General features: G+C 38.5%; 1 protein-coding gene across 9 annotated transcripts in view; it reads right to left on the reverse strand.

Moving 5' to 3' along the window:
- Positions 1-18,750, reverse strand: part of LOC143029744 (sodium- and chloride-dependent glycine transporter 2-like) — a 181,260-nt gene that overhangs the window by 35,610 nt on the left and 126,900 nt on the right. For 8 of the 9 annotated variants that reach the window (XM_076192640.1, XM_076192641.1, XM_076192638.1 and 5 more), the window contains 3 exons: positions 18,048-18,241; positions 12,214-12,397; positions 5,702-5,939 (listed from right to left, as the gene is read on the reverse strand). In XM_076192640.1, the coding sequence (XP_076048755.1) occupies positions 5,702-5,939; positions 12,214-12,397; positions 18,048-18,241 (616 nt within the window). The remainder of the gene's footprint in view (positions 1-5,701; positions 5,940-12,213; positions 12,398-18,047; positions 18,242-18,750) is intronic. The other variant, XM_076192644.1, reaches the window with a different exon arrangement.

Raw genomic sequence — 18,750 nt, forward strand, 5'->3', positions numbered from 1 at the left:
ACTGTGTCCCCCGTCTAGGATAGACCTCACTATGTGATTCAATTCTAGGTTCCCCACTTATTCTATTTCCACTCCTATTATCTACCATGTCATAATATCTTCCTCTTTCCAGTGGAAGTCTTTCATTTTCAATTCTAACTTCCTCCATATAATATCTCCCTCTTATTCTTGGTAATCCTTCACCTATCCTATATTCACTCCTATTATCCTCTATACTATAATGCCTCTCCCTTACCTGTGGGGATTCCTCGAAGCCATGAAACTCTGTCTTCTGTCTTAGATTCACTTCATATGTCTCATTCCACTTTCAAATCTATTTTCCTCCAGGTAATATCTCCCTCTTACCCTATTTTCACTCCTGTCACTCTCCTTACTATGATATCTGTCCCTTACCTGTGGGGTTTCCTTGAAGTCATGAAACTGTGGCCCCGGTCTTAGACTGATTTAAATTTGTCTCTTGTCTCTATATTTATAACCTATTCTGAACTCACTCCTGCTGTCTCTTACATCATCAAATCTTTCTCCTAACTGTGAGACACCCAAAGTCTAAATTATTGTTGATACTACTCAAACTGTTTGACCAAGACATTTTCTTTTTCAATTTGTAAGCCTATTGTATGTAAACAACAAATATGCCAGACATGCTTCTGTTTCTATGATCGATCATGGTTTAAATTCACCTGGAGACCAAACTTCTCCACCTTTTTTTCTATTTCCTCTCGAGTATTTTGCACACACCAATTATTTCATCCAGTGAAGAAAAAAATTGATCCCAGACAGAAGGCCCACATTTATATGTCACGGATTAGCATTTGTGTTTGAGTTGATGTATCATATCTCAGTCATGATTTGATCAGTTCCCTCAATCCAGTAGCTAGCATGTTTAGTCTGCTTTTTAGAGGGTTTCCTTCTTCACTAGGATAAAAAAAAAGGGTGAGGTGCAAAACTATTTCATTTACATGATATAAAAAATATAAACTTTAATTTACACAGAATTTGAGGGTATGAACAGGGCGCAAGTGAGGAAGTCAGAGATGCCACTGCCTGCGTCTCTTTCCTTATATACAGGACCATACAACGTAAGTGCCAATTTGTTACATTTATAAGCCTAATCTATCTTTATTTACCTGGCTTCACACAATCCACCACTCCTTTATTTTTGTGTTGGTGTGGTGTAGAATTGTATTTTGTTGTTTTGTTATTTATTGTATTATTTATATTATGTTATTATGTATTTATATCATAAGATTGGTTGTGTTGTATATCGCAGATGCGATGTGCGCCTTTGTTTTTGGCACGAATTGGAGCGTGGCGTTAGTATCTGAGCAGCCTTGTAAGCAGGCGCACACAATTGTGATTGTGTCAGTTTGTGTGTATCTAAATATAACATTTAACTCTTAATTTTGCGCACTCATTAGCCACCCCAATACATTAAATGGTGGCAGCGGTGGGATTCGAACCCACGCCTCTGAAGAGACTGGTGATGATTCCACCTTACCAGCTTTACCAGTACCTCTGTACCAATTTTCCCTGCAGGACGAGGTTCTCATTCATAATGCGGAAGTGTTTGAGCAAGATGTGGCACAGCTAGTGATCCCTGAGTCTCTAGTTTCTGTTGTTTTGTCCCTTGCTCATGATGCCCCTCAGACTGGTCACCCAGGTCGTGACAAAACTCTGGCTATGGCACGGAAGAAGTATTATTGGCCTAAAATGCGACTAGACATTACCTCTCATGTAGCCCGGTGTAGTTCTTGTGCCCAGAACAAAGGTTCTACGAGCACTGCTCCCATCTTAGAGTACCCTACTCCTTCTCGCCCTTTTCAGACTGTGGCTATAGACCTTTTGCAACTGCCTCATAGCACGCAGGGCTCTGTGTATGTCCTTGTGTGCGTGGATCACTTTAGTCGTTTTGTAGTCTTAGCTCCCTTACGTAACAAATCTGCACCAGTTGTAGCACATGCTTTAGTTTCACATATGTTGTGTCCATACACCACTCCTTCGGTGCTCCTTAGTGATAATGGGACTGAATTTAGGACCAAGGTTTTGGCAGGTATTTGTGAACGTTATGGTATCAAACAGACATTCGTGACTGCTTATCATCCAGCGTCTAATGGTCTTGTGGAGAGGACGAACAGGAAAATTTTAGAGATCCTACGTCACCTTGCTAGTAATTTTCATGAGTCTTGGGAGGATTGGCTTCCCCATGTTAGTGCTTGTATCAATAGCACCATTAATGTTTCCATGGGCAAAATGCCTCATTATGTTATCTTTGGAGTTGAGAAACGACTCCCACATGATGTGCTTGACAGCCCTGCTCATCCCCTCTACAATGTAGATGACTATAGTAAACTACAGAGTCATGTGCTGCATGCCATTTACACTTTTGTTAAGGATAAACTGGATGTTTCAAAGGCCGACATGTTGAAACAACAACATGCTCGTGCAACACCTGTGACCATCAGTGTTGGTGATCATGTTTTCAAAAGCATGCCTGATCGCCAGTCAAAATTAAATTGTAAATTTGAAGGCCCCCTTTTGGTGACTGAACGCCTACATCCTAACAAGTTCAGGATTTTTTACCCCTCTACAGGCCTTAGCGAGATTTCTCACGCTGATAGGCTCAAGAAGACTCAAGTGCCTTTCCCTACCTTTACCCGGCCTCCTCCTGGGCCCACAGCAAGAACTTTTCCTTGTTTAGCTACCCCTCATTGTTATGACCTTAGGTCAAGGGGTCCTGTAATTACCTAAACTTTCATTGTGTAGTGTTATGTATTCTTGTGATGTTTCCCATTTATATATTCTTGTGATGTTTCCCATTTATATATTCTTGTGATGTTTCCCATTTATATATTCTTGTGATGTTTCCCATTTATGTATTCTTGTGATGTTTCCCATTTATGTATTCTTGTGATGTTTCCCATTTATGTATTCTTGTGATGTTTCCCATTTATGTATTCTTGTGATGTTTCCCATTTATGTATTCTTGTGATGTTTCCCATTTGTGTATTCTTGTATTGTATTTTGTCTTGTTTAGATATTAAGTATCATGTCCCGGACGTCTGGCAATTGCTGTATTTGTATTGTTAACTGGCACCAGTCTTATGTTCCTTTTTGTGTTGTATGTACTGTTTTTATGTCCTCATATATGTATGCGTTTATTTAATGTATTTGGGTGTGCTATTGTAACCATTTGTCCCACACTTCTGTCTGCCACTGTTGTGTTTGTGGTATGTGTGTGGCTTGTCTTTGGGTCATTTGGATTCTCCTTGCCTTGGTTATTCTTTTTCTTGTTTGCTCGGTGAGGGCACCGAGTGGCACGGGCTGAGCGATGTGTTGGTGTGGTGTAGAATTGTATTTTGTTGTTTTGTTATTTATTGCATTATTTATATTATGTTATTATGTATTTATATTATAAGATTGGTTGTGTTGTATATCGCAGATGCGATGCATGCCTTTGTTTTTGGCACAAATTGGAGCGGCGTTAGTATCTGAGCAGCCTTGTAAGCAGGCGCACACAATTGTGATTGTGTCAGTTTGTGTGTATCTAAATATAACATTTAACTCTTAATTTTGCGCACTCATTAGCCACCCCAATACATTTTTGTGTGAAGAAGACTTATAAATTATTAATCATTACCTATTAAACTTTATTAAATTATAACTCCAAATACACAGATGTAATACTTTCATGTGCCATAGTCATTTGGATGCCCCCGACCTCTTCCTTGGAAAGCCCCAGTTATGTATTCCTCCATCATCTGCACAGCAAAAACTCCTGTAACTGGTCATTTACCATAAATTACTTATGTTTATAATCTTACATCTTATTATCTGGCTTAAGATAACCTAGTAGTAGTCGAATTCAACATCCATATGCATTTTCAATAAGGATAGCAAGTAAATATGGCTCTTGATAAGATGTGGCTTATGGCGCCATACCCACATCTCTTTGTGCCAGTGACACATCATGGAACATGACATTATTCACACCTCTAATTTAGATAATAACAAATTTGTGATAGCCTCTGATGATTCATCATTATCAGCATTAAAGTCAAGTAGCACACTGCACTCCCTCCTCAAAATTAAAGTATCTTAAAAGAATTGGGAAACATTTTGTTGCACCTTTGTTTGAAGCATCAGTTACTATTGGGAAGTGTAAACCATGTTCTTTTATATATTCTACATGCTTTTGTACAGAATATGGTGCTAAAATGTTTTCACATAGAGCTTTTGCTTTGGTTCTTCCACATGTTACACCTTTTGCTAGTGATGAGTTGCCATATACCTCCGTCAACTTTCATTGCACAGTCAATGCTTCTGTATGAGTGGTGATGTTTTACAATATGATATACTTTACAAAATTCTGCAGCTGTAATTTTGTCATCCTGAGATGATCGATCTGAAGGAAAAAATGCTAGCGGTGACAAGGTGCCGGCACTGACAGTGTTAAGTCTATGCTTGTCTGTGGCTACATGTTGTTCTACCGCAGTCTTCCCCTTATTTCCTATCTCCACATCACAGCGATATAATGTACAAAAAGCATGAAACCCATCCTTTCTGGTTTTAGCACTGAATCCAAACTCTTTGGCCCAGTCAGAGTTAAGTAAGGTCTTTCTTTTCAGCATGTTTAGACTCGTGTCATAAATTAATTGCCCAACCACACACATCCACACTGTACTGTGCCCAACTCAGAACTACAGGCTGAGAGAAGTAACTTGCGCAGTCACAATGCATTATTATATGTCTAAGGTTATTTATCTATTTACTTATCCACTTTATTATTTTTTTTTTGTGTTTTTACTATTATTCACTTATCTACCGATTCATTTATTGATTCTTTTTTTGTCTCACCCTAAGAAAGGAGGACAAATGCACATCTGGCGTGAGGTTGTGCCGGATGGACGACAAGGTGCTCAAAGGGAGAACTGTCCGGAATAAAGCTGGACATCTGGCCACCCTAATAATAGGTGGTGATAGACATGGAACTGCCCAGTGTAGGCCTTATATTCTCCTTCTTATATTTTTATATGTATATATATGCATATATAATAAAATACAATAAATAATTGCTGACCACTTATTTGAATTTTAACTATCCTTTTGTTCTGTTACCCTCTTTATATTTCTCTTTTACTACCTATCTAACTCTTCTTCTTTGGTGTGATGTTCTCAATGATAAAAGGTGCTGATTATTGCTGACAAAATACTAAATACCTCATCCATTCATTTTATTCTCAGTCTTCCTTTCAAGCTCACTTCATCTACTTCCACTTTATAGCACTCTTTGTTCTACCCTTTCTTATCCTCATACTCTACCTCACATTTTTTACTCTATCCAATCTTGTAACACCAATCATATTTCTCAAACACTTCAGTGGTTCTGATCATAGCAGCAGTAGTAGTGGTGGTGGTGTGATATAGTGTGGTGGTTCTGGTTGTTGTTGTTGTTGTTGTCGTTCCCTAGACTGTCTGTCCGAGCAGTCCCGTCTCCCCAAGGAATGCTACTGCCGAAACTGGGTTTTCCCACAAATCCTTTATAGAGTGTATGTTGTGTTGTTTGCGTGCATGATTGTGTATAATGCAGTCTTCCATTATGTGTTGTATGGTATGGGGTGAAGTGTTACATCCTGGGCAGCTGTTCTGGGCAGGTGGTTCTGGTTATGAGGTATGGTGTAATGGTTGTAATAACAATAATTACCTGAGTATCCAGCCCAAGGAAGAGTGTCATAATAAAGAACATGACGGACCATACTTGGGCATTGGGTATTCTTGTCAGAGCCTCTGGAACCACAATGAAAACCAGTCCATGTCCAGATGAGACCACATCTGTCACAGCAACATCAAGTTCAGTGGCCATGGAACCCAATATGCTGAAGATGACAAGGCCAAAGAAGAAGGATGTCATGGTGTCCACAATGCCAATAAGAATTGCATCTCTGCAAATGATAAAAAACAAGCTTATCACAGAATTGGGTAATCAATCAATCCCCATATCTCTTTTGCAGGAGAGCCATGTCTACCAGGTAATTGGCAGCAGCTATTGGACTAGACCATACGTCACTCAAGGAAAAAATATTGTGTTGTTATTTGGTGATGACTAGGGTGAAGTAATATAAGATGATGTGTTCAGTGTCATCTCTGTAATGGTTGCATCTGGGGGCAATTTGTTTCTGTGGCCAAGAGAAAGAGAAGAGATGTGAGAGGGGAGAGAAAGATAGAGAGGGAGATAGAGATAGAGATAGAGAGAGACGAAGAAATTCTATTCTGGTTTTAGCTACTATATATATCAAGGAAAACTTTTTCCTTGTATTCCTTGTGTCTTGCGACACTGCTTCTGACCCAGGGCAGTGGACAAGGTGCAGGGATGACCTGTCATCCGGGAGGTGCTAAGATTAGAGGGAGGGTGGAGGGGTGTGGAGTGTATTCAGGGATGGAATGGGTGGGAATGATTTTATGCCTTTTCCTTTTTGGCTACCTCCCTTGTAAGGGGGAAAAAGCCTTGGTATATATATGCATGTATATATCAAGGAAAAAATAGTATATAAAGTAATGTATAGGGGTGTGGTAAATTGAGATTAATTGTCTTATTATTAGTTTTATATACATGTAGATGGTGTTAAAGAATTGTATACTGGTGCTGTAGGTTCCATATATATGTGATTCTCATATGTTTTATACTTTGTAATAGGTTTAGATCCTATACAGCACCTTTAGTCGTGTGTATCTAATTGAATCCTATGTAGACAACTTTTGTTTATGTCAAGTCATTGATACGAAGACGTCGCTTGTTTGTTTACATCCGCTTGCTAATAAATCTCAAAAGGCAAGACCCCGTTTTTCAACTTTCCTCACCGACACACTGCTACAGTGGCGACGAGGATTTGTGGATTTGTGTGCTAAAGGACTGATTTAAGTTTTAGAAGACAGAAATAGCTGCCTTTCCAACTGATGGTGGAGAAATCGAAGGATGAAGATATACTCGCCTATTCACTCCATCGGAACCGTCCTGGCCACTCTGGATTCGAAAATAGCCTTGGTTTAGCAGGCTACGAGTCATTAGTTTCACATGGAAACAGGATTTAATGCAAGTAGATTTACAATGGCAAATAACTCAGGTAAGATTGACTGTTTTGACCCAAATAAGATTAGATGGGAGATATGGCTTAGTATGCTGCAAGCTCATTTTGCATACAATGGAATCACTGATGATAACAAGAAGAAAAATTCTTTATTAGTATCATTAGGAAGTGATACGTATAGCACGCTTGCCTCCCTGACTTCACCTGATTTGCCACATGTGAAAACCTATAATGATTTAGTGAAGCTTTTAGAAGCACATTACAAGGTAAAACCGAGCTATCATCGGAGTTTAATCAAATTTCAGAATAGAAAGAAAAAATCTGATGAAAGTTTAAGAGACTTGTATGCTGACTTGAAAAGTCTAGCCAAGGATCGTAGTTTTGGTACCTTATTTGATGCTCAAGTGAGAGACCAACTATTCATGGCAATAGAAACTGAAGTGTATTTCCCGAACTTAGTTGCTGGGAATTTGGATTTACAAACTATGTCTTCAACGGACATTTTAGAGAAAATTCTAAATTTGGAAAAAGCTTTTGTTGAAGAAAAGCTCCCGACTACTGAAGTGAGGAAAGTGGGGGTTAGTTCTGAATATGTTAATAGTCAGAAAAAAGAAAGTTGTAAGCATTGCGGGTATCCACATAAAAGTGAGAACTGTAGGTTTAAGCACCTAACTTGTTCAGTTTGTAACACGAAGGGACACCTCAAACGAGTGTCTGGTAAGCCACACAGTGCCCAGAAAGGATCTTTTGGAAAATTTACCAACAAGAAGATGTTTGGAAAAAATAAAACTAATATGGTTTTCGAGGGAATTTCTCAGGAAGAGAGAGATACTGGTAGTGATGATAACCAATTGTTATATTTAGTGGATCGACCTAGCCTTCCAGAAGTGGTTAGTGTTGATATTTCTCATGAACCTGTACACAGTGTTGTAGGTAAGGTTTTGCCAGTGAGAAATAAGGTTGATATTAATATTGAAGGTCATAATGTGCCGTATGAAATTGACTGCGGTGCCAGTGTGTCTACCCTAACCTTACATTGGGTTAAGACATTAAATTTATCTTTGGAGCCTAGTGATAAAATTTTGAAGGCTTATGGTAATAATGATTTGCATGTTTTGGGTAAGGTTTATGCAAATATATTTTATAATGGTCACAATGTAATTCAAAGTTTGTATGTAGTTGAATCTAATAACTCTAACTTATGTGGAAGAGATTTAATGCCTAAAATTGGTATTGCACTCACAGGTATAGAGGAAGGAGTTAATGTTTTGGATTCCAAGGTACAATTAGATAAATTTTCAGCTGATTCTAGATTGCCAATTTCATGTGTTGTAGCAAAGGTACACCTAAAGAGCGGTGCTGTGCCTAGTTGGAAAAAAGCAAGGCCTGTGCCCTACCACTACAGAAAATTGGTAGAAGATGCTTTAGAAGAGTTAGTTGATAACAATATCATTGAACCAGTACATTCTAGTACTTGGGCAGCTCCAATTGTACCAGTGTTAAAAGCTGACAAAAAGTCAATGCGTATCTGTGTAGATTTCAAGGAGTTAAACAAAAGTATTTCATGTGACCAGTACCCTTTGCCTAAAGTTGATGAAATCCTTGCTGTTGTTGGGAAAAGCAAGATATTCTCAAAGATTTATTTAAAAGATGCTTACTTACAGGTGCCAGTAGATGATAAGAGTCAAGAATTGCTAGTAATTAATACTCATAAAGGTCTGTTTAAATATAAAAGATTACCCTTTGGACTTGCATCATCTCCTGCCATCTTCCAAAGATTGATACCCCAATTATTGATGAATATAGATGGAGTAGTTGCCTTCTTAGATGACATATTAGTCGGAGTAGAGACTAAAGAGGAACATGATATGAGATTAGATAAAGTGTTGAAGGTATTTCAGAAACATAATGTTGCTATTAACAAAAAGAAAACTGTTCTGAATACCAATTCCTTAGAATACTTAGGATATGTCATTTCAAGTGATGGCATAAAACCTTCACCAAGGAAACTTGCTGCTATTTTAGATGCACCTATACCAAAGTCAGTAGGTGAAGTTCAATCATTTTTGGGTCTAGTAACTTATTATTGTAGGTTTGTAAGAAATTTTTTAAGTGTATTAGCACCTCTGTATGATTTACTGAAGAAAAATGCAAAATTTAAGTGGTCTTCTGTTGAAGCAAAAGCATTTATGACTGTTAAGGAAGAGTTAGTCAACTCTGATTTACTAGCCAATTTTGATGGTGAACATAATGTTATTGTTGTTGTTGTTGTCGTTCCCTAGACTGTCTGTCCGAGCAGTCCCGTCTCCCCAAGGAATGCCATAGCCGAAACTGGGTTTTCCCACAAATCCTTTATAGAGCGTATGTTGTGTTGTTTGCGTGCATGATTGTGTATAATGCAGTCTTCCATTATGTGTTGTATGGTATGGGGTGAAGTGTTACATCCTGGGAGCCAAACTGCAGCAACTACCCCTGGCCACCGGCTCTATGCAGGTGGCACCGATCCCCAAGAGGAGCTACGCCTACCTTGGGAAGTACCACAATCTGATGTTATTGTTGAAGTAGATGCTTCACCAGTAGGAGTAGGATGTGTGTTAATTCAAGAAATGAATGGTAGTCCAAGACCAGTTTACTTTGCAAGTAAAAAGCTGTCTGCTGCTGAGCTAAATTATTCTCAGTTGGACAAAGAAGCTCTAGCGTTAGTGTATGCTGTAACTAAGTTTAAATATTTTTTGCTTGGACGTAAGTTTGTGCTCCGTACAGATCACAAACCTCTACTTGGTTTATTTGGTAGTGAGAAACAGATTCCTGTCAATGCAAACGCAAGAGTACAGCGTTGGGCATTATTGTTATCCCAGTATGATTACCAATTGTGTTTTAAATCAGGCAAACAAAACATTGTAGCAGATACCCTGAGCCGTTTGCCTGTATCAGATTCTGTTTTAGACTCACATACACCTGCTGAATATGTGAATTTAGTTGAAAATTTGGAAGATCAAAATATTTCCTATGAAAGGGTTAAGGTTATGACAAAGAGTGATCCTGTTTTGAGGAAGGTTTTCCAATGTGTTAAATTTGGGTGGATTGATAATCCTGTTATTTCTGAATATGCAGCAGTTAAAGCAGATTTAAGTATATATGAAGATGTGTTGCTATTTAGGAATAGAGTAGTTATACCAGCTGAATTAAGAAGTAGTGTACTTTCACAGCTGCATGTAGGTCATAATGGTATCAGTGCTATGAAGGCTGAAGCCAGGAATTGGATATGGTGGCCTAAGTTAGATCAAGATATATCTGAGGTTACTAAAGCTTGTTCAATTTGTTTTAAAAAATTTCAAGGTTCTCAGGAAGTTACCTTATCATGGCCTGAGACGGGTAAGTCTTGGTGTAGACTCCATATGGACTATGCAGGTCCAATCAATGAAAATTATTTCTTAGTGATTGTGGATTCACACTCAAAATTTATGGATGTTCATGTAACAAAGTCAACAACATCTACAGTAACAATTTCTATGCTGAGAAAAACTTTTTGTAATTTTGGGTTACCTGACATTGTAGTTTCAGATAATGCCTCATCATTTGTATCTGAGGAAATGGAGACTTTCTTTGAAAAGAATAGAATAAAACATATGACACCAGCCCCATATAACCCATCATCTAATGGTTTAGCTGAGAGAGCTGTAAAAACTTTCAAGGAAGGATTAAGTAAATTTAAGGAAGGTGATATCAGAACCAGAATTTGTAGATTTTTGTATAACTACAGACGTTCAATTCATTGTTCCACAGGTAAAGCTCCAGCTGAGCTAATGTTTAACAGAAACTTCAGAGGTATAATTGAGAAAATTAAACCACAAAATAAGAAGGAAAAGGTTTTGGAAAAAGAGTGTAAGTTTGAGAAGTCTGAATATAAGATTGATGATGCTGTTTTTGTAAAGAATTATGGTAAAGGTCATTCATGGTTGGAAGGGAAAGTAACTGAAGTTCTAGGTGTGAGAAACTACAAAGTGATGTTAAAAGATTTTGGAAACATTGTTTGGAAAAGACATTCTGATCAACTTATGCCTAGATATACACCAGTTGTGCCCAGTAATGACAATGTACGTAAAGATAACTCGGGTAGCAGTAAACCTTTTGTGCCTATGTATTCTTCAGGTCAAGGACACTGTCCTGATAGTTCAGAAGTAATGGATAAGGCTGATGAAAATTCCTCTGTAAATGTTGATAATGATGATAATGCTGTGAATGTACCAAGTCCACAACCAGTTAGAAGATCTAGCAGAGTTGTGAAACCACCTGATAGATTGAATCTATAATTGTGGTGTTATAAAGATAAATGTTTCAGTTATGTTCTTATGGATACTCCTTTTTCAATAAGGGAAAAGGGATGTGGTAAATTGAGATTAATTGTCTTATTATTAGTTTTATATACATGTAGATGGTGTTAAAGAATTGTATACTGGTGCTATAGATTCCATATATATGTGATTCTCATATGTTTTATACTTTGTAATAGGTTTAGATCCTATACAGCACCTTTAGTCGTGTGTATCTAATTGAATCCTATGTAGACATCTTTTGTTTATGTCAAGTCATTGATACGAAGACGTTCTAGACGTCGCTTGTTTGTTTACATCCGCTTGCTAATAAATCTCAAAAGGCAAGACCCCGTTTTTCAACTTTCCTCACCGACACACTGCTACAAGGGGTGAGTGGAGAATGGCTGTGCACTGATGATACTTTGATGCAAGGAATGGAGGAGGTGGAGGATGGGGGTAGGGAGTGGTTGTGGGCAGATGATATTTTGACACAGCCTGAAAGGATTTCTCCTTGTTTTCTCTATTTTCCACAAGAGGGGATGGAGAGGGGGGTTGACGATTAAGTGAAGCGGTTTTGCTATGGATGTACTGTGTCTTGCTGCACTGCTTCTCTCCCAGGGCAATGGGTGGGAGATAGGGATGACCCTTCATCCATGAGGAGCTAAGATGAGAAGGAAACAAGGATGGTGGATGGGAGTGGTATGGATGAGAGTGTGTGATTTTTTTTTTTTTATTTATAATGAGAATATATATATGTATATATATATATATATATATATAAGTTATAACTCAATATTCTCCCTAAATCCACTAACCTCATGCAATTGTGAGTGGAATTGTTGTAGGAGCCTAGGGTAATAATCCCACCAAAAGAAGTCCCCAGGTTGTAGAAGACGTGTGAGGCAGCTTTGATCCATATCTCTGGATGTTTCAGCTTCTGCCAGTCCACATCCAACAGGTAGAATATGATGCCTTTTTCAGAGCCCTCAAGAGTCACAGCTGATTATAAAAGTGGGATAAAAATGATTTATTAATTCATCTATCCAGAACTCTTCTTATCCTCCCTATTTGGTACTACTACATAGTCCATTACTACCCTTTCAACCACTCCCCCCCTTCCACCATCCTTTCCCATGTATACATATGCTTGTCTCTCTTCTCAAACATTGTGTTCACTATCATCAATTCCCTCTCTTTCTAAATACATCTCTAACATCTTTCCACTACAGTTTCTACCAAAACCCGAACTTCTTTATGACTGAATATTTCTCTCATTTCCTACTCTAGTACCAAGATTCTCAAACACCACTGTATTTACATTACTCCCAAAACTCTCTGTCCACTCATTCAAATAAATCCAAAAAGCCCCCCTCTCCTCTTCACTTTTCTCACTATCAAGACTGTATGCACTCATAAAAGTCCATATTTCCCATCCCAATTTCATTTTTGCCAAATTATCCTTGAGGACACTTTCCTCTACTTTACCATCCACTTTTCTATCTCATCACTTAAGCAATGCCATTCATTCCCTCCCTCATCTACTTGTCACTCCTGACATGTTCCCCACCACACTCCAAAACTCAAACTCATCTTCCCTTTTAAACTTAAGTTTCATTCAATGCAATTACATCCATCTTCCTTTTCACAAACATGCTGCCAATCTCTTCCATTTTGCTCTCATTTGTACCAAATCCATGTACCTTTAATGACCCAATTACTAGGGTTTTGGTTGGAAACCATCTCCCAGAACTTCATACGCCTCAACTTCTTGTAGGAGGCAAATACAGAGAGGATCCCTAGTCCCCTCACTCCATCCCATTTGGTCTCCTTTTATGACATTCATGAGAACATTGTGGCAGAATTCTTTTTCCCTGCCACATGGGATCAGGATAAGAATTGGTAAAGGACAGGCTCAAGGAATGATCATAAAGGGAGGAACAGCAGCAGTATAAAAGTATGACCACTCCTTTATGAGTACAGATTTTAAACTATAATAAAGACAAATGATATGTGGTTCTGGTCTGTAAAGGCACCAATAAACTGTCCCTATAGTATTGGCTGCATGTTACCATGCAGTCAATACCTTGATTATCATCTACTTATTCATCAAACTACTATATACCAAGGCCATCTTTCCCCTTATTTGCAAGGTAGCCAGCCAAGGCATGCACCCTCACCCCATTCCACTCCCATCCACCATCCATTTGTTTCCCTCTCATCTTAGCTCTTCGTGAATGAAAGGTCATCACTGTCTCCTGCCCACTGCCCAGGTCAAAGGCAACACAGCAAGACAGAGTACATCTACAACAGGGTCAGCTGCTTCAGTTACATGGTGAATCTACCTCATCTCCTCACTTGAAAAATAGAAAATATGGAAAGAAATCCCTTCAGGTTGCATCAACTCATCATCTATACACAACCATTTTCCATTCATACCTATCCCCTACCTTCTCCCATCCCTGATCAACAGATATTTCCCTTCTGCTCAGATCCCTTTCATCCCATCTACCCATCCCACTTTCAATCTTCTCCTCATGTTCACTCCATCCACCTCTGCTTTTCACAGCCTTTATGCCAATCTTTCCTCACTCATTATTTCCATGTGCCAAAACCATCTCAATAATCTTTCATCAGCTCCATCTGTCAGCTCCCTATCTATCCCCACTTTCTTCTTCACCTCATTTTTCACTCTATTCATCCTTGTAACACCCACCATACTTCTCAGACACTTCATCAGGAGAAAAGGAACCATGAGAAGGATATTATAGACAAATGCAAAGAGCAACCCAAACTATTCTATCGGTATGTGAATGGTAAACTTAAAAACAAACAGGAATTGGTGAAACTATGCCAAGGAAACATAGAATACACAGAAGATTTAGAGATGGCCGAAGTCATGAACAATCACTTTAAATCTGTTTTCACCAGAGAGAAAATACCAAATTGTGACATAGACAAAAACAAGAAATCTCCCCTCATGAATGAGTTTACAGCATCACTAAAGGAAATATCAGAACATTTATCAAGGCTGGATGTCAGAAAATCACATGGCCCGGACGGTATTGCAAATTGGATTCTAAAGGAGTGCAAAGAAGAACTAACAGACAAAATACACATCTTAATAAACAGCTCACTCAAAGAAGGAAAGATACCCGAGGACTGGAAAAACGCTAACATTGTACCAATACACAAAGGAGGAAACAAAGAAGAACCCACCAACTATAGGCCAGTATCACTAACAAGCACCATTGCCAAAATTTGTGAGAAAATAATCAAGAATAGATGGGTAAAACATCTGGAAGACAATGACATATTAAACCCAAGACAATTCGGATTCAGACAAGGAAGATCATGCTCCACAAACTTAATATGCTTTTACTCAAGACTAATAGACATAGTGCAAGAAAGAAATGGATGGGCTGATTGTGCATTCCTAGACTTGCAAAAAGCCTTTGACAAAGTACCACACAGAAAACTACTAAAAAAACTGGAACACATAGGAGGAATACAGGGAAACCTACTAAAATGGATAGAGGACTTTCTGACTGGTAGAAAGATGAGAGTAGTGCTCAGAGAAAAATATTCAGACTGGAAAGAGGTGATCAGTGGAGTACCGCAAGGATCTGTGCTGGCACCAATAATGTTTGCTATCTATATGAATGACATGGATGAGGACGTGAACTGCTACATGAGCTTCTTTGCCGATGACGCCAAACTGCTAAGGAAAATAGAAACTGATGAGGACTGTGAAGCACTGCAAGAAGACCTAAATAGGGTATGGAACTGGAGTCAGAAATGGGAAGTGGACTTTAATACTAAGAAGTGTAGCATAATGGAGTTTGGAAAAAGCAAAAACAGAATATCAGGAAAATATACAATTGGAACCAAAGAAGTAAAGAAAGTAGGATCCGAAAAAGATTTGGGAGTAATTATCACGAACGACTTGTCCTATGATATACAGATTAACAAAATTGTCGGGGAGACTTACAACTTGCTAAGATCAATAAAAGTGGCGTTTACATACTTGGACGAAGACATGATGAAAAAAATATTGGTTACATTGATAAGGCCTAGATTAGAGTATGCAGCGACATTGTGGTCCCCCAGTACCAAAAAGAATATAAAGAAAATAGAAAGAATCCAAAGAGCAGCTACAAAAATGGCACCTGCACTTGCAAACCTATCATACGAAGAGAGATTGGCTAAACTGGAGTTACCGACACTGGAGCAAAGAAGAGAGAGAGGTGACCTATTGACCATCTACAGAATCATGAAAGGCACAGAGGTACTCGATAGTGAGAACTTACTTAACTGGGACAAAAGAAACACAAGAGGACATGGAAAGAAAATAAAAAAACATAGCTATAGAAGAGAACTGAAGAAAAACAGTTTTCCTCATAGAGTTTTGGACACTTGGAACAAACTGGACAATGAAATAGTATGCGCAAAAACCATTCATGAGTTTAAAAACAAACTAGACACTGCAAGATACAAAGGCGGGACAACACGAGCATAGCTCCCCTTCCCGCAAAATACAACTAGGTAAATACAACTAGGTAAATATATAAAGGTCTCCTTTCTGCCTCTCTTAAATTGTGCTATATCATCTGAGCCAATCCAAAAATTTACACAACAGTATTGAAAACTGTATTTCTTCACATCCATTAGTCATGTGATCTTTTTTCAACTTGTTTCTATGATCTTGTGATGCCCTTCTATACATAAATCAAGAGATCTCTGCTAACTTTGTCTACCCCCATCACTGATCAGAACACCACAATCAAGGCCTCTCTTTCTCTTTGATCCTTTCATGATCACAGGTAAGATGAGGGATCAATGGGTTTTGAAAATGGGCAGCAGGGAGATGATTCTCTTTGATGTTCATCTTGCAGAAGTTATTGACTCTAGAAGTAGAAAGCAGGTACATTCAACCCTTTATATGGAGATTAGGGGACACAGACCCCTGCAAATGTTAAAAAACCATGAATAATTGCTGCTCCCCTTAAAAACACCTGTGCACCCACTATTTTACAAAAATAGACAGCAAACAGATGCATTGGTGGTAACATAAGTGGGGTTTATCTTGAATGGTGGGCGAGTAAAGTCAACCCATTACCTCTTGTCTCTCCTTGCTCCCCTTCCCACTTGCCACTTCTTGCTCCACATCCTCTTCATTCATATAGGGATTTGGTCTTCTGCTGGGTTGTCTTTGAGTCCAGCACAATGATTTTCTTGTGCTGATCTTCAATAAATATGAATAAAGCTTTTGCCATCCTCAATACTGTATTTTCCATTCCTTGTGATATATATTTAGCACTGTGAGAAGCACTGGCAATAGCTGTAGAACAAATATAATTTTCTTATGTATATATATATATTATATATATATATATATATGTATATATATATAAAGCCTGCACAGTGCTCTCACTCACAAGGAAAAGACAACCAACAGCAGCAAATGATAAGCATTCCCTACCCTTGTCCAACCTCTCCACCTCCTCATCTGGGTTCATCACCTTCTGGCACTTAGGGGCTGCTCTAGCAGGTGACTTAGCTGCCTTCTTGAGGGCCATCACAAAAGATATATAGGGTAGGTTTAATGGTACACACACAATACACATGGTGCTCTGAATGCAAGTGAAGGAGAGCAATAGTGGTACAAAAACACATGTTGGCAGCACAGGGTGAGACAAACCACAAATGACCAAATTTATAGCTCGTTAATATTTGCAATCTTACCCATGAATAAGCAAATCATTTACTTGATCATATTCATGATCTTACTTGTGAAAAATCAAATCCTGAACATGATAAAGAGTTCACTGTACCTGCCATTGATTTCACTGATCCTATTAAAGTAAATAATGATTAGTAAAACCACTTAGATAATTGACTCTTGCAATATCAACATTCTGATTCCTGGAAGTATTACAGTTGTTTAAAAGATTGTGTAGCAATTCCAGATGGCAAATGAAAGCAAATCTATTTATTTACATGATCTTTGTAGTCTTCTCTTTCAATCCAGATTGTGAAGAGAAAATTTTATGAAAGCTTCACAACTTTATTTTCTCATTAACCTTGTACTTAATACAATTTTTTTTTGTAATTTTTTCTCACAATTCAGGAGTGTGCAGTATATACTGAAGCATGTTATGCAGAGGGGAGTATAGCATGTATCATGTAGGGAAAAGGCAAGAGATAAATGTGAATGGAGAAGGGTTGTGAATGGTCTATAAACTGATGTCACCCAAAGGTATTTCTCCTCATCTTCTCTATTTTAGCATGAGGGGACGAGGAGGGAAGGTTGCCAAGTAAATGAAGTGGCTGGCCCTGCTGGGGATGTGTTGTGTTTTGCTGCATTGCTTTTGACCTGGGCAGTGGGTGAACTAAGATAAAAGGTAAACAAAGGGGTGATGGATGGGAGTGGAATGGGTGGGGGTGGGTACATGCCTTTGCTGGCTACCTTTTTTTTATAAGAAGGAAGAAGCCTCTTGGTATATAGAAAAGACTTAGACAATACAGTCCTGAGATCTTATCAACTTGAAAATCTTACAAATCTTAATAAGACCATTAATGGCATATTGCTCAAGTTTGAAATACAATGATTACCTACAGTTCTCATATGTTTTTGAATACCTGCACATACCTAGTACAAAAAAAGCAGTCAGAGGAATGTAGCGAAATAAAGTGGTGATGTACACAGCCTTTCCAGAGCTTTTAATACCCTCTGCCAAGCAGAGACATACCAAAACCCAAGCCAGGGCCAGGAACCCTACTAATTCCCACTGTAAGGTGCCGAAGTCACTCCATGTCCTGCCTTGAACCATCAACGTGTAGCTCCTGCCAAGAGATGAAAGGAGATGAGATTGAATAAAAATAGGAAATGAACAGAAAGAGAAAGAAAAAGCCTCCACCTTCTCTCTCCCTATTGGGTGTGTAGCCTTGAGGACTACATTTGGTCATGCAAGGAACCAGGATCTCAACTATGAGACCTATGGGTCCAACCACTGCTTGATGTTGGGTTTCTAAATGCTGCAAAGTTTCTGCATTGTTAGGGGAACCTAAGGCTACAAATAGATTATTCAGAGCAATATTTATTCACCTGGGGTGCTAGTACTCTTAGGAGTACTGAAATGAATTCTAGGGAATACTGGAAAATCTTCTGTTATGTGCAATATGATACTTTAGGTATTGTATGCCTTTGTTCTTGGTAGTCATAATATATGGAGTATATCAACCCATTCATTGCCCAGCTCTGTTGCAGGAGACCTGTAACCTCCAGGTAACTGGCCACAGCCAGTTCAGCCCATGTAACTCAGAGAAGAAATTTTGTATTTTTGTCTGAATAG

The sequence above is a fragment of the Oratosquilla oratoria genome, chromosome 11 (assembly GCF_046742065.1).
Source record: "Oratosquilla oratoria isolate Oo_2021 chromosome 11, ASM4674206v1, whole genome shotgun sequence".
Lineage (NCBI taxonomy): Eukaryota > Metazoa > Arthropoda > Malacostraca > Stomatopoda > Squillidae > Oratosquilla > Oratosquilla oratoria.